At 58.1% G+C, this 20807-nt stretch overlaps 1 protein-coding gene across 2 annotated transcripts; it reads left to right on the forward strand.

The window, feature by feature from the left end:
• Nucleotides 1–872: 872 nt before the first annotated feature.
• LOC111153296 (stimulated by retinoic acid 6) lies at nucleotides 873–20446 on the forward strand. 2 transcript variants are annotated; one of them, XM_022512232.1, is made up of 19 exons: nucleotides 873–979; nucleotides 4305–4371; nucleotides 4709–4788; nucleotides 5352–5357; nucleotides 5988–6127; nucleotides 6716–6739; nucleotides 6869–7035; nucleotides 8337–8459; nucleotides 10986–11053; nucleotides 11215–11291; nucleotides 11567–11628; nucleotides 12402–12564; nucleotides 15664–15739; nucleotides 16805–16938; nucleotides 18072–18189; nucleotides 18273–18374; nucleotides 19114–19277; nucleotides 19547–19696; nucleotides 20298–20446. In XM_022512232.1, the coding sequence occupies exons 1-19, from the start codon at nucleotides 873–875 to the stop codon at nucleotides 20444–20446; spliced, it is 1977 nt and encodes a 658-aa protein (XP_022367940.1). The 2 variants fall into 2 exon arrangements, with proteins under 2 accessions (XP_022367940.1, XP_022367939.1); XM_022512231.1 differs by lacking the exon at nucleotides 5352–5357 and having other exon boundaries at nucleotides 4709–4826; nucleotides 6026–6127.
• The last annotated feature ends 361 nt before the right edge of the window (nucleotides 20447–20807 follow it).

Here is a 20807-nt window from a genome sequence, read left to right on the forward strand (position 1 = left end):
GATGCAGAGGCCGGAGGTGTAGGTGCTTTGGGGAGGCGCAGGAGGCAGGTATGTGAGCTGGGCCAGCTGCCTGGGACCCTCCTGGACCCATCTCTCGGGGGCTCCAGCTACGGGTGGAGCTGGGGCCTCCTACCTGGAAGGGACACTTTGTCAGGACCATGATATGATTCCATCACTGAGGGCCAAAGGAGCCAGAAAGGGGCAGGCTAAGGCTGGGGGTGGGGGTGGGGAGGTGGTCTGAGCAGGGAGCCAAACAAAGAGGGGGATGGGGCTGACCCCTGAGGGCAGGAGGGACCTGGATCCCAGCTGGGAGGGTCCAGCTGGGTTGGGCCCGCCTGCTGCCCGCCCACCCTTTCATCTCTGTAGCTCCTTCCTCCCTGCCCTTCCTTGAGTGTGTGTCTGTGGGTCGTTTGGGTGGCTTTGGGGAGGGGAAAGGAAGGGGGGTGTCTATGCGGGCAGCTTGGATTGGACAAACTTTCTTTGAAAATGGTCCTTTGCACAGAGGCTGGTGGTCAGACGAACAGTCAGGCGTTCCAGCAAGAGCCCAAGGACCCTGAGGGGCACACTCGTCCCAAGGGGATAACTATCTCCTGCAGGAGCAGGCAAGACGGGGCGGGAAGGGACGGGAAGGGACTCGAGAAGCCCTTCCCCTTTTCCCGTGCTAGCCGGCCCAAGCCCTCTCTCCCAGACAGGCTTTTCCCAGAGAGCTAAAAGCAAGAAAGTAACCTTCAGGATTAAAAAGAAACGCTTCTTTGTTTGGTTTCTTTCTTTCTTTCTTTTTTTTTTTCTCCCTAAGCCTCTTTTCACATCTGTAGTGGTTTTTCCCCACTTGTCCAGGGGACAGGGGGGGGGCAGAGAAGAAAGCCCAGAGAATGTCGTCCCAGACCTTGGGGAACCAGACCTCCTCTGGGGTCACAGATGACTACTCCAACTGGTACATCGATGAGCCCCAGGGGGACCAGGAGCTCCAGCCAGAGGGGTAAGTCTGTCTGCCTGCAGGGTGGGGTGTGGCAGAGGTTTCTGATGGGGGGACGGGGAAGCCCCCTGGGCAAGGTCCTGGGCCAGGCTGTCACTTAAAAAGCACCTGTGTGGTTTGTTAAAAATACAACCTCCCAGGCCTACTCCTTGCAAATTCAGATCTAGCCGGTTTGGGGCGGCTTTGGCCAGTGGCTGGGAGGCAGAGTGCCGGCTGAGTGGATGAGGGAAGCTCCGCCTGCCTTCAAGGGGTTGCTTGTCCCTAGGGTGACCATTTGGGGTGCCTTGTTTGCCAACTGTCAGCCTCGCTGCCCAACCCAGGGCAGGGGGAGGCCTGAGGAAGAAAGCCTGGGGGGGAGGGTCCTTGAGGAAAGATGGCGCCCCCATGCCTTTGGCGGGCTCTGAGTCTCCATGAAAATCAGGAGAGCCTTTCTCTTTAGCAGGAGTGCTCAGGCAAGCCCAGGGGAGGGAAGCAGCCTCAGCCCAGTCCTGTGTGGCCAGAGGACATGCGGCTCCCTTTGCCAGGCCCTATCTTTGTTTAGTCTGGGCAGCCCCCTGGCAGAGGGGCTGGGCCTCCCTGGGCCCCACAGGCTGCCAAGGATGCCTGGTCTGTGTGGGCCCCAGAGCCCAGTTCTCCCCTTATTGTTCCTGGCCCTCGCCCCATCCCCCACCTCCCTGCTCTCTCTGAGGGTTTGGGGAACTGGAAAGGTGAGGGGGGCGGTGTTGGCTGACTGAGCCAGATGTGCACACACCTGCTTTCCATCAACAACCGACACTAGAAAAGGAGAAAGGCTGGCGTGCCTCCCAGAGGGCTGGGGCTGTGGCCTGGCCCGTCTTGAGTCACCCGGCAGGGACAGAGGCCTCATCTAGACCTCAGGCTGGGAGGACTCAGGGCGCTGGCCACCTGGTCAGTAGCTCTGTGTCAGCAGGGGTGTTTCCTTCGCCCGTCCCTGGCTGATCTGGACAGCCTGCGGGCTCCTCTGGTCCCTGCTGCACATTTTTGGAGTGGGAGAAGCAGCAGAATGGGGAGGGGCCTCAGAAGCCAAGAGGATATGGCTCCTGATCTGGGGTAAGACTGAAGCTGCTGCTGTGTCCTGTCCTTCAGCTCTGGCCTCAGAATTAAGTGGGGTACCTAGCAGGGCCTGGGTGATGGGGAGCACTGGCTCTGATGTGTGAGGCGTCTGGGACCTGTAGCCACCTTCTCCCACCTCAGGGAAGAATGAGGTTTGTTTTTGACTCTACTTACTATAATCCTAGTGGTGCTGCTTGTCCCCCAAGCTCCACTCCCAAAAATGGAAGCTCAAGGGGAATCCCAAGGAGATGAACTTGGGCCCACTTCTCCCTGAGTGAGTCAGACACCCAGGGAGATGGTGCACCGAGGCTTCGAGGAGCTCCTGATGGTGGGCCCCCTCTGTACCTCAGGGTGCCCCCGCAGGCTGGGGTTCGGGCTGGTAGGCGCTGGTGACAGTGGCTGGTCGGACTCAGTCTCCTGGACAAGTCTCACTTGTCCAGGTGCCCTCCTGGTGGAAAGTCCTGGTTGAAAAGATTGGGAGGGGAATGAGTATGATGGGGTGGGATGTGTCCTCCGGGGTCTTCTGTGGGCACGGGACTGATCCGTGGCAGCCCAGCCAGCCCTTTCCTACTCCTAGAGCCCCCTGGAGCTCCCCCACCCCCAACCGGGTCATGTACCCAGCCTGATATCTGCCCACATGTTATCCACTTACCACTAATACTAAGTTTCTCAGCCAGAGCCTGGGGACATGAATGCCTGTGGCAGCTGTCCAGGATGATACTCACCTCCCCTCCACTTCAAAGGGCTGCCTGGGGCATTGGAGGTTTCCCTCCTGGCCTGCCCTCCTGGCAGGAGGCCAACACCAGGGTGATCTGCAGGCCTTTCTGCTGTGGGGTGAGGGGTAGAGGCATGGGTATCAGGGCTCTGCCTTCCCCTCTGAGGGCCCTTTGTAGGCTCCCTCTCAGAGACTGACTTCTGGAAACAGCTGTCTTGCTCCTTATCTCAGTGTCCTCACCACTCTGCAGTCCGGCCTCTGTCTCTGAGTGTCTGAGACCAAGCCTCGCTTCCTGGGCTGCCTGTGATTCTGGTCCTCACTTCTCCTCTTGGAATAGGGCCTAGAAGTCTGCGATCATTCTGGAAACTCCCCTCCCCCCTGCTCTTCCATCTCAGGCATGTACCTTCTTCCTCCTACACATCTCTGAGGGGCAGCCTGTTGTCTCCCTTCCCAAGTCGCTGCTGATGCTCAACTCCTTGACAATGCGGATTTTCAACTGTTTTTGACGTGTAGAAATGAGGCTTTCATATGGTTCAACTTAAAACTTCCTTCCATACTTCTTACCTCTCTCCTCCCGGTCAGATGTGGGTGCTGCAGCCAGAGGACCTCAGTTTGAATCCTTACTCTGCTATCTTCCTACCTGTGTGACTTGGGCAGGATACTTTGCCTCTCTGAGCTTTGGTCTCCTTGTCTACCCAAGGGGGATAATAGTAACACTGACCTGGCCAGTAGTACCCCAGTTAACACATGGAACAAAGAGCACATAGTCAACTCCTAGTGAGTGCTAGTTACTGCTGTTGTTATTATTCAAAGTGGGCCACAGAAATCCCAAATTCAGAACACCGGCCTGCTCCAACATCCTCCATGGCTCCCTAGTGTCTCCCATGCCGGCTGTGACCTGCTCCCGGCCTGCCCACAACCCTAGAGACTGCAGGCAAACGGAAAGCCTTGCCTGGCCTCCCCGTGCCATCTGCTCCCTGTTGCTTCCGGTCCTCATGTTCCTCCCTCTACACGGAGCTCCCTTTCTGCCTCTTTGCCTCAAAAGATGCCAACCACCTTTTAAACTCAAATCAAATGCCACAAGGCAAAGCCTAGGACCAAACACTTGAATGCTCCACCCAGATGAGAGGCTCAGCCACAATTCTGAGAAGGAGAGGTCTGGGAGGCCTGAAGCGGTCAGAGGCTTCCCAGAGGAGGGGGGGTGAAGTGGCCTTGAAGGCCGGGAAGAACGGGTGAGAAAGAAGAGGGCCCCAGGTCGGGGTTGAGCTGGCCTGCTCTGTTTCTCCCATGCCTTCCCCTGGGAGGCCCTGTCTCCTTCAACCCTGTAACCTCAGAGCTTGGCCTGGGGCTGGTGCAACATGAGGGGCCTGCAACCCTGGAATGAGCCTGAGAAGGCTGAGCTGGGCCAGCTTGCAGAAGAGAGATCAGAGGCTGAGGGAGGTGGTGGGCGGAGCCCCAGGGTCAACAGCCTGGAAGCCCAAAGGGGCTGCACACCTGGGGTATCCCAATACAGGCCTGACCCAGCCTTGCCTTGCTCTGCAGAGTGGTGCCTGCCTGCCACCCCAGCGTGCTGTTGGGGCTTCTCCACGCCTGCCTGGCTGTGCTGTCGGTGAGTCTATCCCGAGGCCAACCTGTTCACCCACCCATTGCCAGACTGGCTGGGGCGGTGGGGCAGGGGTTGGAGGGGGCTTGTGTTCCCTGCTGGGGCTGGCCAAGGGGGACCCCAGGAGCCCCAGCTCTGGGAGTTCTCCCAGGGTGGGGACCCAAACCAGGATGTGGGCCAAAGTCCAATCTCTCTTTGTCACTGTTCTCTTGGCCAGTCCCCAATATGCCCCGTGATTGTGCCCTGGGGGGTAGGGGTGTCCTGGGCGTGGAGGCCAAGCCCTCAGTCTCAGCCCCCAGGGAAGGTCTGGGCACCCATGGCCTGCTCTGTGCTCTCCTTTCAGATCCTTGTGCTGCTGCTGCTGGCTGTGCTCACGAGGGTGCGTCGGCCCCGGCCCTGCTGCGGGCTCGGCAGATCTGGACAGTTCCAGTTGGTGCCAAGGCCCAGGCACCCCCACTTGGGTGGCCCAGCTGATAGGGCCACTCTGGGGCAGTGGGGGTTTGTTAGGTACCTAGAAGTCTGCTCTGGCCTCAGTGCTGCTTTCAGCACTGAGGGGCTCTTACTACACTGACCTGGACCTCCAGGTTTAGGCAGGAGCCCCAGAGGGAAGGGGAGGGCCCCACTCAGGCCCACCTGCTCCTGTCCCAGACCCAAGGAGACACCAGCCCAACAGGGCCTGACTCCTGGATGCATTTCCTTCGGTGGCCCATGGTCTGGACAGGCGATGGCCATCCCATGCCATCTTGACCCTTGTTTCCTTTGAGGGCCTCACCCAGTCCCTGATGCTTAATGGTAGATTATGAGGGACAGATCCCAGCCCAGTCCCATGGCTGGGACTTTCTTTCCCTGTCTCCTTCTGTCCTACAACCCCAGAGCCTGGGACAGGGATGACCTTGAGGTGGAACTAGGCAGGCTCATATGGGAGAGACCAAAGGGTTGGGGGAGGTGGCAGTTGGAGCTCCAGTGTAGACAGCCTTGACCCTCAGGCCCAGGTCACATACCAAGGTGAGTCCCGCCATGATGGTCTGGTGGAGAACTCACCTGGGTATCTGTCACTGGTGGGCCCAGGTAAGAGTTTGCCTTGCCTAGGGTGGAGAAGGAGGCGGTTGGCCTCAGGGCATGAAGTCAAGCTGGACAGAAGCAGAGGGTCTGAGTGGCTTGCCCTGAGCCCAGAGGGCTGATGCCTGGGACAGCTGTGCCCGCTGTGTGCCCTCTGCCCCAGGCCACACCCAGGCCAGGGTGGGGGCTGTTGCCTAAGGATGTTGTGACTCTCCGAGCTCTCTGAAGGTTTGCCAGCCCAGACAGACTGACTTGTGTGGAGGCAGCTGTTTCCTGGAGCTTCCAGGGTGGGCGGAGGGAGCCGCTCGGGCTTGTTCCCGCTGTGTGCCTGTGTATGGGGGTGGGGGACGGGGTAGTTCTTGAGTCACTTGGCCACAGGGCCCAGAGCTTGGTGCACAGGAGGCCCCCCACTGATACATGAGGAATAAATGGATGATGGGGCCTCCAGTTTCCATCTGGAAAGTTTCCATCTCTACCCCCCTGATGTATGGAATGTGGCATGGGGGAATGGGGGTGCAGGGCCCAAGCGGCTTCCTCCTGTCCTGTCCCTGTCTCTGCACCAGCCCCGTGGATTTCCTGGCGGGGGACACAACCTGGACAGTGCCTGTGGCTGTCTTCGTGGTCCTCTTCAGCTCCTTGTGTTTGCTGTTCCCTGCAGAGGACCCGCTGCCCTTCCTGACCTTGGCTTCACCCCCCAGCCAAGGTACCCAGCACAGCTGAGGCTCTGGGCTGGATTGGTGGGATGGGCTGAGTGGGCATCCGGAGCATGGGGCGGGCTCTTCTGTAGTGAGTCAGGGAGCTCCCATCCCCAACTTGAGCCACTGCCGAGAAGATGCTATCGTGTGGACCTCCCAGCCGCCGTGCACGAAACCGGCCCTTCATTCGTCCCAGCTGCTGGGTCACTACTGCCCTCGCTACCTTCTCTGTTCTTGTGCCAACCCCTGCCCAGAACAGCACAGGCCTCCGAGAATGAAGGAGGATGGGAAGGAAGTAGGAGGGGTTATGGACAATTGGGCTGGACTCGAGGAAGTGACCGCACAAGGACAGCTGCCACCAAGAGGGGCCACTGTCCTCAACATGACCTCTTGTGATCAGCCAGTGCTCACAGTGACTCTGCTCAGTGAGGATGGCAGCTCGTTTCACGCTGGAGGCTGCTGGGGGTCAGGGGAAGGAACAATAAGGAAGTCGTAGCTTAGTCTGTTGACAACTGACTAAGTGCTGTGCTAAGCACTGTACATCTACTTTCTCGTTTTGTCTTGGGTAATAGACCGCTATTATTTCCATTTTACAGATGGAGAAACGGAGACTCCAAGAGGTAACTTGCTGGAGATCGCCAAGGCTGGTGACTGTCAGAACCTGAATTTGAATGCGGGCTCAGAAGGGGGAGGCGGGAAGGGACCTGCCTCTCCACCACGTGTCTCCCTGGACCCATCTTGCCTTCCAGGGCCTTGGAAGATCCTCGCCCTGCTCTATTACCCTGCCCTCTACTACCCTCTGGCCGCCTGTGCCACAGTCGAGCGCGGAGCCGCACACCTGCTCGGCGGCGTGCTGTCCTGGGCTCACTTCGGGGTCCAGATCTGGCAGAGGGCACAGTGTCCTCAGACACCCAAGGTAACCACTGACTCGCAACAGCCTGAGGCAGAGGGGCAGGAAGGACCTGCGTAAACCAGTGCAGCTCCTGTCCTCTTACTTACATGCTAGACGTCTCCGCTGCCTTCTGTGCACCGAATTCCACTCCTGTGAACACAGGCCCTCTGTGGCAAGAGCAGGGGACAAGGGACTGTCCCTTGGGACTGCCTGCAGGAGCTTCCAGCCTGGGAGGGGGCGGGGAGGGGGAAAGGGCCAAGGGGGAGCAAGAGGGAGCCTGAAATCCCTCCATTGTTGATTCCCCAGCCTTCCTTTGGCCAGGCGGGAGTGGGAGGGAGGAGATGGAGGAAGGCGAGCCCTGAGTTGGGGGATGGTCTTGGAGGGCTGAAAAGAGAATTCTAGAACCTCACTGGCTGCTGGCTGGGAGCGCCTGAAGGGTGGAGGCACAGGCCTCAGGCCAGACAACCTGAGTTTGAACCATCTTCTCCCTCCCTCCCTCCCTTCCTTCCACAAACATATTTGAAGCGCATATTCTGTACCAGGGACACATCCCAGCAGTGGAATATAGCTGTGGACAGGACAGATGAAGTCCCTAGCGTCCCAAGAGTGGCCATTCTAGAAGGGCAGATACAAAAAATAAATAAAGCGAATGATGCCAGGTGATGCTAAGTGCTTTGGGGAAACCGTGTCACCATTCTGAGACTCAGTTTCCCTCCCTGTAAATGGAGTTGATAACACCTATCCTCCAGGGTAGAGATGATTGGTTGGTTTTCTTGAGAGGGGGGACTGGGTTGGTCTTTTTCACCACCCAGAACTGGGCACATACTGAGCTGTCAGTAAAAACAGATTGAGTTAACAAATAACTGAGTGAATGCAGAAGGGGCCCAGCCCCAGGAAGGACTCAGTGCCCAGGGGGTAAGGCTTGGACTTCCCTGATGCCCAGGTCGCAACTGTACCCAGTCAAAATTAGGCCTTTGTCTAGTTTTCAGGGGCCTGTGCCCAAAGCCCAGGAACAAAGGAACATAGCAAATGGGTATCCCTGGTCTCAGGTCCCACGGCAGCCCCCTGGGACAGGGAGGAGGGAATTATATAAGTTCCTCTAAGGGCTGTGGGAGTCCAGGAGCCCGGGAGAAGGGGGAGCATGTCCACAGGGCCTCAGAAGGGGAGTGGGAGTGTTTGTGCTGAGTAACTCGGGTTGGGGCAGGCATGAGAAGACCTCCGTCAGCTGGGTGGGAGTGAAGTGGAAAGGGAAGTGGATCCTGGTCTTCTGTTGGGGGAGAAAGGTAGAAGGTATGTATGTCTGGGGGCTCTGTCTGTCTGTCTAGATCTACAAGTACTACACCCTGCTGGCTTCCTTGCCTCTGCTTCTGGGCCTCGGATTCCTGAGCCTTTGGTACCCGGTGCAGCTGGTGAGAAGTTTCCGGAACATGGCAGGAGCAGGTTCTGAGGTAAAAAGGCAGGGCTGGGCTGGGCTCCTATTAGCACTCAGAACACCCTGAACCCCTGCACTGCTATTGGGTCCCTGTGTGTGGGCCCAGGTGCTCAGAAAATATTTGCTGAGTCACCAAGTGATGGTTAGTCCTCCCTCCTGGACTGAACTCTGGACCATGCCCTTGGCTGGCACCCGGGATCCCTGGGGGCACCCAGCAGCAGGCACAGTGGGGAGTCAACAGAGGAGGCATGGATCAGAGGACAGGGCAGTCTGAGCTCTGCTTCCGAAACACAGAGGCTCCAGTCGGAGAAATGAGATAGGCCAGGAGACTGTGCCTCCAAGGAGCTCTGCAGATGCCCAGGAAGCTCCCGGGGTACAGTCGCATTATGAATCAGTTCTAGGCTGGGTATGGTTGGATAAAGTCAGATAAAGGGGTGGGCAGGGAGAACTGAGGCAGGTTGGGGGGCTTCCTGGAAGAGGTAGACTTCAGTAGGGGTCCTGAGGGACAGGGAGGATATGGAGCAGGAAGAGAATAAGGAGAAGGCCTTGCAGGTGTAGGGAGGGGGAGTAAAGGCACAGAGACGGATTGTGTCTGTTTTGTGCACGTATAATTTGTAGCACTGGTCATGTCTTGGTGCATAGTGATACTCAGCAGCTACTTCAGAAGTTTTAGATGGATCGGTGGGTAAATCGTAGTGAGAGAGAATTCTTACAAGACAAGGCGATCTTACTAAGAAGCCTTCTAAGTGCCCACCAAATGTCAGGCCCTGAGCGAGGGACCGCGAACTCAGAGCTGCAGACCTGTGTTTGACCCCCAGGGGCTCCCAGGGGCTGGGGAGATGCGGGCAGCAACAGATGGTCGGGTCACTGGTCACTGTGCCACGTGAGAAGTGCAGCCGGGGCCCCGCCCAAGGCCACGGGTGTGGGCGGAGACAGGGTCAAGTGCTCTTCTCAGTAGGAGAGAAAGAAGAAGAAATCCACCCCACAGAGACCCTCAAAAGGAGGGGGACAGCTTCAGGAGAGGCTAAGGACACAGATGCCAAGGGGCTCGGTCACTCTTCAGTCGGGGAAGGTGAAGGCAAGCTCGCAGGGTGGCAGAGAGGACAGAGCAGCGAGCCGCTGGGGGTCCAGCTGCTGAGGGATGAGGGCTGGGTGTGGGCAGGTGCATGGGGACTGACGCACCAGCGTGGGGTTGGGGTGGGCAGCTAGACTGCAGGTCTGGAGCTTGGGAGAGGGGCTGGCATGGAAGTCAAAGAGGACCCTGAGGAGGGAAGGAGATGGGGAGAGAGAGGCCTGCCAGCTCAGGTCCTCCAGCGGCCGCCCTGGGTCCTCCACGGGCCCACCAACTCTGGGTTGGGGAGCAGTAGGGACCTCAAGGACAGTCGCAGCTGCCGTCCTGATGGTCATATTCCTCCGGGGGAGCCCGATGTCCCCTTACTTTTACAGCTGGCTCAGAAGAGGGGAGTCTCCCCTAGGGTACCCGTCACATCTCTCCCCCTGGGGCCCTCTCCCTCCTCCTCCAGGGATCTTCGATGCCTTACCTCTCCCTCCAGGCATGCCTGTCCTCCTGAGAAGTCCTGGGAGATAAAATCCTCTTCAGCCCTGCAGCAGAGAGGTTTAAGCCTCAGAGGTCCCAGTCAAGCTTTGAGCTGACCCACACCTTCCCTGGGTGGGGTGTGTGTGTGTGTGTGTGTGTGTGTGTGTGTGTGTGTGTGTGTGTTGGGTTGCCATGACAACAAGTGATAGGCTTGTGTTCTCCAACCGATGGGGGCAGGGGCTCACCCCATCTTACCACGGGCCTCTGCACTTGGCAGGCGGCTAATGGCCTGGAATGTGTGTTTGGGGTTTTTTGGTTTGTTTTTTAGATTTTATTTATTTATTTGACAGAGAGACAGCGAGAGAGGGAACACAAGCAGGGGGAGTGGGAGAGGGAGAAGCAGACTCCCTGCTGAGCAAGCAGCCAGATGCGGGGCTCGATCCCAGGATGCTGGGATCATGACCTAAGCTGAAGACAGATGCTTAATGACTGAGCCACCCAGATGCCCCATGGAAGGTGGTTTAGACAAATCCCATCACCCTTGTGATGTGGTTTAGACAAATCCCATAGCGCTTGTGATCTCCCCAGAGTAGCAGGTGAGGCCTGGGGTATGTGGCCTGGAATGACCCCGTCCTGTGTCCTGCTTGGGGATGTGTGCATGGGACTTAGGCTCCCTTTTGCCCCAGTCTCAGCCAGCAGAGGCCAGGGGGGAAGCAGTGAACAGATGGGACAGAGTAAAGCAGGAGAGAGTTGGAGATAGCCTTTAGGACGAACTGCTCAGTGCGGAGTGTTCTTAAGAGAATGGTTTGTCTCCTAGTTGTGGAGGAGAAAGGGCAGCTTTTGGGGGGGGGCATGGACCTCATCCCCACAGGCTGGCCCTTCTCTGCACCCCGCCATAGCCAAGAGGTTTTTCTCAAGCCCCATGTGCCCACTGTGGCACCCTGAGCCAGGGTCCCCTGGATGGTTCCATGCAGGTCTCATCTGCTCGTCCGTCTGTCTCCACAGGGGCTGCCAAGCCGCTACTGTGAGGAATATCTGAGGGCCCTCCTTTGCCGGAAGAAGCTGCGAAGCAGGTGAGGTCCCAGGCACCCCCTCTGGGCCAGTGAGCAGGGCTGGCTGGCAGGCTAGTTTGGGGAGCAGGTGGGGCACAGTGAGGAAGAACCCAAACTCTGGGGCTTGGGCTCAGGGCTGGGGTTTCTCCTGAGGGCGCCTGGCTGCCTCTGTCTTTCTGCAGCTCCCACACCTCCAAGCAGGGCTTCCGATCCTGGGCCTGGATCTGTTACAGAAACTACATCTATACTCCACAGCGAGGTACGGAGTGGGGAGCTGAGGTTAAGAATGGCAGGTGACCTCACCCATGCCTTGCAAGGAACAGCTGCCGCAGAAGTCCAGCTCCCGTCCCCCAGAACCTGGTTGGGAGGAACAGCCCCAGCTGGGGACAAAGGGAAGCCCCTGGACTGGCTTTGGTGGTCTGGGGTCCTGCAAGACCTAGCCCTTTACCTGGGTCCTTTGGGAGGGAAGAGGCCCCCGGGCCTGGGGGCAGGGGAGGCTGGGGCTTACCACATCCCTCCTTCTGGGGACTGCAGGATTCCGACTCCCTCTGAAGCTGGTGCTTTCAGCCACCTTGACAGGGACAGCCATCTATCAGGTAGGTCCTGCCCCTGTCGTGCCATTTGTCTCTGGACCCCTGCCCCCAACTGCCAAGCCTGGGTCTAAACCCTTGCTCCATTATTTACCTCCTGTGTGACCCTGGGCAAGTTACTCAACATCTCTGAACCCATTAGCTCAGCTGTGAAATAGAAGAAATAGAATTGCTTTCCTCTCTGAGCAGTTTGGGAAGATTTAGGCAGATTTGGTAGTTTGTAAATAATACGTGTTTGAGAAATCCTCCCCTCCATTGCCGTCCCCAGAAAACCGGAAAGCCCAAATCCCGGGAGGTGGGTGTGATTTTTCTCCACTTTGCACATAGGGGAAACTGAGGCTCAGAGAGGTGACTTTGACTCAGCCAAGTTCCTCCAGCTAAGGTCTCAAGGTAGCTAAGATACGAGCCCAGGTCTGTCTAGCTTCAATGCCTGAGATCGTCTATAGGATACTTGGCTTTTGCCAATGTGGGAAATTGGAAATTTTATATTCCGCAGCTTCAATAAAGACAGGACTGATAGGTAGGCAGAGGTGTAGGTAGAGAGCTGTGCCATTTGGAAGCACAGCTGTGGTCTGTTAGGACTGTTGGGCAACATGCTGGTGAGACACAGCTTCAGGGCCAAGAACACTGATGGTTGCAGGGCATGGGGGTGCAGCCCGTGTGGGGCCGGAGTTTCTGCCCTGAAGTTTCCCTGTGAGCTGAGGAAACGCTTCATCTGGGATGTGGGCCCTGCGTGAGCACAGCCAGGCCCTGGCACTTTCCTTGTGGGGCTCTTCCAGGTGGTCCTGCTACTGCTGGTGGGCGTGGTACCCACCATCCAGAAGGTGAGGGCAGGGATCAACACGGACGTCTCCTACCTACTGGCCGGCTTCGGGCTCGTGCTCTCAGAGGACAGGCAGGAGGTGGTGGGGCTCGTGAAGCATCACCTGTGGGCTCTGGAAGGTGAGGCCTCCCAGGAGTCCTGGATGGTGCCCAGTGGGAACCAGCCTTCCAGGGACATGCGTCCTGGTCATGGGCAGATCCCTTCCTTTCTCTCTGGGTCTCAGCTGCCTCCTTTCCAAACTGGGGTGGTTGTGGCTTCTGGTTCCGGGTCTCTGAGACCTGAAGGATTCATCTGAGCAGCCCCGCAGCTCATGGGGTGTCTCCCACCCCCAGCTCCAGTGTCTTTGCTCCGCTCTCCCAGCTGGGAGACAGGCAAGGCCTCGAGAGCTAAGGGGACGGCCCCTTGAATCTCGCTGAGGGGAGAGAAGGAGGAAGGAGGCAGTGATGTGGGACACTGGGCCAGATTCTGAGCTAATTGCCATGGCCGGTGGGTGGGGTTGAGTGTGGTGATGCTTCCTCTTCCCCAATCCCTGTCCATTCTCCTTTCCTCCCTTGACAATGAGCCCTCTGCCCCCTGGCCAGGGGACCATACCAGCCTTCCCTTCTGGGGTCTGATGTCTCTTTCAGCCCTTAGTCTGGCTAAGCCTACACCACCTCCCAGGCCCTCCCAATAGCCTCTGTAGAAGAGGCTGAGAAGTGTCCACACCTGACACATGGGGAAGGATTGGCTTGGGGTCATTCAGCAAGGCAGAGTGGAGCAAAGGGAGGAACACGGCCTCCTGACCACCTTGCTGGGTCTCTCTCTACCACCTTCAGACAAAGCCTAGTGGTCAGGAATCCTGGGGCCGGCGGCCTCTGCTGACTTGGGAGCCCCTGGGAGATTTCTTGAAGTTGGCCACAAGACGGACCACAGGCAGGAGCCCACATGGTCCACCTTAGCCCGAATCCAGGGTCGGCTCCCTGCTCACAGCAGCCAGCCCTGTTAAGTCTGCCTCATCAGTCCTCATCTTCCAGAACAGGAAATGGAGGCTTAGAGGCAGGAAACGACCTGTCTGGGATGCTGGGCTTTGCTTTTATCCCCCACCCCGACATTTAACACTGCAGGCTGGTTTCCAAGCCTCAAGGCCTCCGCTTCGGATCTTCCCCGTTTTGGGGGGGGCCAAACAGAGCAGTGTTTACTCTCCTAGTCCACAGATGAGGAAAACTGAGGCCCAGGAGGGTTAGAGCTATACCCAAAGCTGCTCAGCAAACTAGGGTTGGAACTGAGATTACATCTGGGCCCAGGGACCCTTGGTGAGTCCTTGGCTTAAGGAGTAATGTCTTCTGAACTCCGAGAGCCTGTTTGAGGCTGCCCGCTGGGCACCTGGACCACAAGCCTGGCATCACTCATAGAGAGCAGACTAGGTTAGAACTAGATGAAAACTCCTGCTCCATCACTTATAAGCTGTGTGACCTTGGGCAAGTCACTCACTTCTCTGGACTTCAGTCTCTCTACCGTAAAACAGGTGTCGAAGTTGCAAAGGCAGCCTTGTCCCTGAGGCCCTCCATCCCCTGTGGGAAGGCAGGTCTGTCTACCAAGCAGAGTTCCAGAGGAAGCAAAGAGCAGGAAGATTTTATGGGTACCAGGGTTTGGAGAGACCCAAGTTTGGAACCAATTAGGGAGAGAGGAGCAGGAGGTAGATGGATGAAGATCAAAAGCCTAGCTGGCTTGAGGGGGCTTGCTCTCCCTCCATGCTGTGTTAACCCGTTCACTCACCTGCGCAGGGTCAGCAGGCGGGCTCCTCGCCTGGCAGGAAAAGACCAGAACGCCCTCCTCCCGGCGCTGAGGGGGGGCTCCCAAAGGGCAGGCGGGGCTGAGCAGAGCTGCACACGTCCAGTGCTCTCTTCTGTAGCATTGTTCTCGACCCTGGCTGCACCTGAGAAGGGCCTGGTAACTTCTTTAAAATCCGGAGGCTCGAGCTGCGCTGGACTCCAGAAATGCCGAGGGTGGGGCCCCGTCCCTATGATGGAACAAGCCGGCCTGGGGATCCCCATGCGAGCCTAGCTCTGAGAACCGCTATAGCAGGTGCTCCAGACCTGCGGGTGGGTTGGTTGATTTCAGTCAATTGCTGGTTGAAATGAATCATGAAGTCTCTGCCTTTGGAAAGCCCCCCCCACCAACAATGGCCTTTAACCCTAAGGCTGCACACAAAACTACAAAAGCCAGGGACTGGGTTCTACACCCAGAAAATCTGATTGAATTGGCCTAGGATGCCCCCCGGGCCGCGAGGGGTTTTCACAGCTCCAGGTGTCCCTGCTGTGCTGCCAGTGCCGAGACCCCTCTCTCCGGCACTGAGGCTACGTGGGACTCCATGTGGGTTTGCACCCACTCCTGAGTCTCTGCATGGGACGCCGGCCCTGGCAGTACTCCCCTGGCATGACCGATGAGATCAGGGGGCAGGCACCCGGGGCTGAGTCTGGGTCGGTTTGGAAATAGTCACAGGTCTCAGCCCTTCACTTGCCAGCAGTGTGACTGGCGGGTCAGGCTCTCTCGCTGAGCCTCGGCTTCCTGGTGGGCCTAGTGCCTCTTCTTTGATGAGGTTGTTGTAAGCGAATGGACTGAGGCTGGGTGTGGATGGAGGGCAGGCGAGCTGCAGCCTCAAATCCCCGCTGGGCCTTTCTGCTCACAACTCCCTGTACATTGTGAGCAAATTCTTAAGTGTGGGTATGGCTGGGGGGATGGGGGCAGAGGGGAGTTGGGCAGGAGGGGCCCAGCCAGAGGAGATGGGTAGCAGCAGTCACCTCCCTCCTTCTGATGGACACAGGGCACACTGATGTGCACTCACAGCCTATGGGGTTTTATGGCCCATGTCATGCTGGGGGATGGGCAGCCCGCGTGAGCAAGTCGAGGCTGGAAAACCAAGGGGCCCCCTGAAGGCCATATGGCCAGGAAGGTGAGGAGACAGAGGCAGTTGCCAGGTTGGATGGTGTCTCTCTGGGGATCACACAGCCATGGGAGCAGCAAGACAAGGGAGGAGACCAGGTCTGCAGATCTGAGTTGTCCTCTCCCTGTCCCGGCCACCATGTCACTGGGCAGGAGGGGAGGGTTGAGATGGTTGAGTTATACGAGAACGAGGCAGGCAGGGGGAGGTGGCAGGGGTAACTCCCACCCGGGCACCCACCCTGGGGGCTAGTTCAGGGGCTCCCACTTCCCACTTTGCTCCCTCTCCCCCCCTCCAGTTTGCTACATCTCGGCCTTGGTCCTGTCCTTCTCGCTCACCTCCCTCATGCTGATCCGCTCGCTGGTGACGCACAGGTCAGTGGCAGGGTCTGATGCCTGGTGCAAGTGTTGGGGAGAGGTGCGGGGGCCTGGAGCCAGGAGGCCTATGGGGGCCGGGCCTGGGGCTGGACAGAGGGAGAGTCACTGCGGGCCCAGGTTGTCCCTATGCGCCCCCCCCGGCCCCCCGCCCACAGTGGCCCTGTGGTGGGTGGAGAAGGTGGGGCCTTCCAGTCTGGTGGGAGTGATACAGGGTTCAGCTGACCAGGGTGGGGGTGTGGACTTGGACCTCTGAGAAGGGACTACCTTGGTGGACTGATTCAGTGGGGAAGGCAGCCTGGAAAGCCAGCCCTCCACCTGGGATCGGAAGAAGAGGCAAGAGCTGAGGGTGGGGGAGGGTGCTATGGGTGGGAGCAGCAGCAAGGGGCGAGGCTGCCACATGCCAGGGTGGCTGTGGAGGTGACCCAGCCGGGGCTGGGGCGTTGAAGGGGCTGTGATGGACCACTGAAGGCCAAACAGTCTCGTTTGCCCTTTAGTGGGGAGCGAGACAGAGCTGAGTTGGAATTGAAGAGGGAGAGAAGGTTCTAGTTGTGAGCAGGGTGCGTGGGAAGGGGAGCAATGTCAGGGCAGGCCTCAGAGTTTTTGCTCAGGGATCTCTTCCCACAGGGTTGGTCCTTCTTTAGCTGGCACTCAGGCCCCCAGGCCTCTGCATGCCTGGAACCTTGCTTCCTGCTCTGGTGGCCAATCTGCGAGTCCTTTCCATTCCTACTGTTATTTCCTTGCTTTTCTGACTTGGCTCAGGTCAGAGCCTTCTGCCTGAACTTGTCTCCCTTGATCTTGGCCTTGCCCCTTGCTTTGCTCTGAAACTTCCTCTTATTCATCCCTTAAGATGCTACACAGATCCCACCTCCTCCAGGAAGCCCTACCTGACTTCCCAGGCCGGGTTAGTAACCTCTGCAGGGCTCCCACAGCCCTTGGCTTTCCTGTCCATGGCCACATGTTGTGAGCAGACAAGGGGTTCCACCAGAGGAGGAACCTGGGGAGTATGTGTGGTCCCTGAGATCTCTGCCTTCCTCCCCACCCCACCCCCAATTCCCCAACCAGGGCCAACCTTCAAGCTCTGTACCGAGGGGCTGCCCTGGACCTGGGCCCCCTACCCCAGGGTCCCCACCTCTCCCGCCAGGCCATATTCTGTTGGATGAGCTTCAACGCCTACCAGACTGCCTTTACCTGCCTTGGTGAGCCCCCCTTGTCACCCCACCTGGCTTCAGCTGGCTCCAGAAACTGGCCCCAGTTGGGGAGGAGAGAGCACTCAGCAGGTCTTGGCTGCCCCTGGGTGTCCGCCTGTGCTGGGGCAAACTCTGGGGTGGGAGTAAGAAGAGGGACCCACCTTGCCTTCTCTCCCTTCAGGAGGCTTGCTCAGGTTCAGGGAGGAGGGGTAGTGCAGAAGCCCCTGGGGAAGGAATGCTCCTCCAATGAGGATAGCCCCTAAGGGCCACCAGCCATTTACACAGAGGGTGGACCCAGGGTTGCAAGGTGGAAAGTTCAAGGAGGCATATTCCTGCTTATATAAGAGAGTGTTATACTCCAATGGGCTGCCTTTAAGTTAGTGAGATCTCTTTCACCAGGGGTACATCTGTGGTCATTGTTGGGGCTGCAAAGGGGGTCCTGCCCTGAGGGAGTTAGGTTAGATTAATTTCCGCAACCCCTCCTACCTCCAAGTTTCTGAGCCTTCCCAGGGGTGGTACAGTGAATAAAACCTTCTGAGATGTGAGGGGGCTGGGGTCAGGTTCCCCTTCCTGATGGTTCCTTCAGTCCTCACTCCCTGGGTGAGGAGGAGAAGAATGATAAAGGAGAAGAGGAATGACCAGCCCAAAAGTTGTAATTCTTCACCTTGGTAAATTTTATACCTCCCAAGCTCTTTTGTACGCATTACACCGTGTAAACAACTAGCCAGTTGTTTCAATAGACGGCTTTCTGGTGATAACTGTGTGCCAGGCTCTGGCCAGTAGGAAGGCAAACATTAATTTAAAATGCAATCTTGTCTCCAAGGATTCAGGGGCAACTGGGGGGGAAATCACATTTACAGAGCACTTTGTTTTCAAAGAGTTGCTGCAGAACCTGGCCCCAGAATTGGGGATCATCCCAAAAATCCTATATTGGATTGTCCCCAAAAGCCTTCTGAGGTAGAGGAAGAATGGGAGTTCAGGAAGGTAGAGTAACTTGCTCCAGCTGGCACAGCTAGGCAGTGGCAGAGCAGGGATCTCTACCAGGTTTGCATCATTCCTAAGCCCTTGGGTTCCTGAGTGCCAGGGGCGGCTGGGTCCCGTGGAGCCTGATGTCCATCCCTCTGTGCCTTCCCAAACTGCAGGACTCTTGGTGCAGCAGATCGTCTTCTTCCTGGGGACCACGACCCTTGCCTTCCTGGTGTTCATGCCTGTGCTCCATGGCAGGAACCTCTTGCTTCTCCGATCCCTGGAGTCCTCGTGGTGAGAGAGGCAAGGAGCTGAGGGCTCTGGGACCACTTCCCAGAGAGCTACTAATAGTGACAACCTCCCCGCCCCAACTGCAGGCCCTTCTGGCTGACCTTGGCCCTGGCTGTGGTCCTACAGAAAATGGCAGCCCAGTGGGTCTTCCTGGAGACTCACCATGGATACCCAGAGCTTACTAACCGGTGAGGATCCTGGGTTTGTGGTCCCCTTAGGACTTCAGCCTCTTCCTTTGGTGTCTTTCTTGGGTCCTTCTCCCTCCACTGTCATCTGCCCCTTTTCTCTCTTGGGAAGCCCAGTGGGGAGTGGGAGAGTTTGCCTTACCCAAACGGAAAGGGAACAGTGGCCCAGCTTACTCCGGAATCTCTCTCTTCACCTGTCACAGTGCCAGAAATACTCTATGAACCTTTCTTGCTTTGGGGGTCAGCCCTGCTCTCCTCTGGATCATCTGTGCCCCCCAAAACCATATGCCTCCCCCTTTGCAGGAAGGAGGTTAATAGAAACATTATTTCCATATTAGGTGGAAGGGCAGTGGGAGGACCTCAGTGCCAGGAGGGATTCAGAGTCAGTGGACAAGGGACCTAGAGGAGGGAGGTGGGAGACAGAAAGACCAGACCATAAGCCCCAGTTCTGCCGCTGACTAGCTGGATGGCCTTAGCTAAGCCACCTGATCTCTCTGGGCCCTGGTTTCCCTACTATAGAAGGAGCACCACACACATATCCCAGGGTGGTTCGGAGAAGCTGGCTTGAGAGAGCAGGCCCAGCACGAGGCAGGGTGCTTAGAAGGTGCACTCGACAAATGGTAGGTGGTCGATAAACACACAGCAGCTGTGCTCATCCAGGTCTGACCCTGACTTGAGGAAGTGGGTCTGCATGTGGCAGGGGGAGGGGGCCAGCCTCAGCTTTTCCTCTCCTCACCCCCAGGCGAGTGCTCTATGCAGCCACCTTCTTTCTCTTTCTCATCAACGTGCTGGTGGGCGCCATGGTGGCTGCCTGGCGTGTGCTTCTCTCTGCTGTCTACAATGCTGTCCACCTTGGCCAGATGGATCTCAGCCTGCTGCCACCTCGGGCAGCCACTCTCGACCCCGGTAAGGTCGCTGGGCAGGGGCCGGGAACCACAACGGCTTGGGCTGTACAAAGAGTGAGGGAGGGTCTGGCCCTGACCTTGGCCAAGTGGGACTGTGCCCCGGAGCCCGTCTGTGACCACACAGGGTGGGCATGGGCAGCAGGCCCATGTGTCTTGCACGTGCCACCTGCTCTGGTGCCGGGAGGTACCTCCTGTGCATGTGTTAGCGGCTGGTGGGGCAGGCTCTCCTCCCCCCAGCACTGCTGTCCTCCACCCCCCTTCCCCACCCAGGCTATCACACATACTGCGGCTTCCTGAAGATCGAGGCCAGCCAGTCGCACCCGGCTACCACGGCTTTCTGTGCCCTGCTTCTGCAGACCCAGCGGCCTCGTCTTCCCCGGGTCCCCCAGGATGGCCTCACACAGGGGCAGGAAGAAGAAGGTGCACCTTCCCACGGGGGAGGGCAGGAATGTAGACCACCCTCTTCTCTGAGGGACAAGGCTCACCTCTTCCCAGCACATGGGATGCCTGTCCGACCTACTGTGGAGTGAGGGCCAGAAAAATGCTTACTTCCCCTCTCCTTCCACCACCTGTGGGAGAAAGGAAGTGAGAAGTTTCCTGGTCCTTCTCAGAGTAATTTTTGTCCACGATACACACATACATACTCTGTCTCCCTCTCCCCATTCCACAAGTCAGCATACATCCCGCCTTCTCACACACCGAATGAGAGGTCTTACCCCTTCCTCACTGCCAGGAAAGTGTGCAGCAGGGAGGGGGGCACTGAGCTGGCTGTCCCAGCCCTTCCTCCAGCTCTCTCCACAGAGCTGTCCCCTCCTTCTGTCCCTACCTGCAGGATGACATCTTGCGCCTTCACAAACACCCCTCTACAGCCCACACGTCTCTCCACCTCCTGCTCAGTGAGCAGGCCCCTGGGGCCCCAGGCTCCCCAGCCTCCCCAGCCCTACCTCTGGGATTTTCAGACTGCTCACGGGGCGTGGCCTGGTGTTTGCTGAGTGACTCACAGAAAGTCTTTCTCTCTCAGGGATGCAGCTGCTGCAGACCAAGGACGCCATGGCCAGGGGAGCAGGGCCCAGGGCCCGTCAAGGCAGGGCCCGCTGGGGGCTGGCCTACACGCTTCTGCACAATCCTGCCCTGCAGGCCTTCCGGAAGAGGGCCCTGTCAGGGGCCTAGGTCAATGGAGCCCAGCCCTGAGAGTGGGGAAGCCGCTGTGTCCTTGTCAGGGCTGAAGTGCTCCCCCTCCTCCCAGCGCACGCCTTCCTAGTTTCCCCAGCATCCTCCCAGCCTCCCTGGCCTCTCTCTGTCACTGTGGCTTCCCTGAGGAGGCCCCGGGCTCATCATCGGCTGCCAGCCCCAGACGCCAGGGGGCGCTGTGGTCGGGTGCAGGTCTGTCCCCAGCAGGAGTTCCGACCTAACCCTCAAGAGGACTCTAGTAGGGCCCCTTGGTCTTGGGAAGCAGGCGAGGGCTCTGGAGGAAGTAATCTGAGGTTTAGGCCCTTTGTCTAGGGCATCAGTAGAACTGGGGCGGCCACCT

Source organism: Enhydra lutris, unplaced genomic scaffold (assembly GCF_002288905.1).
Source record: "Enhydra lutris kenyoni isolate GAN:26980312 unplaced genomic scaffold, ASM228890v2 scaffoldscaffold31, whole genome shotgun sequence".
NCBI classification, from domain to species: domain Eukaryota; kingdom Metazoa; phylum Chordata; class Mammalia; order Carnivora; family Mustelidae; genus Enhydra; species Enhydra lutris.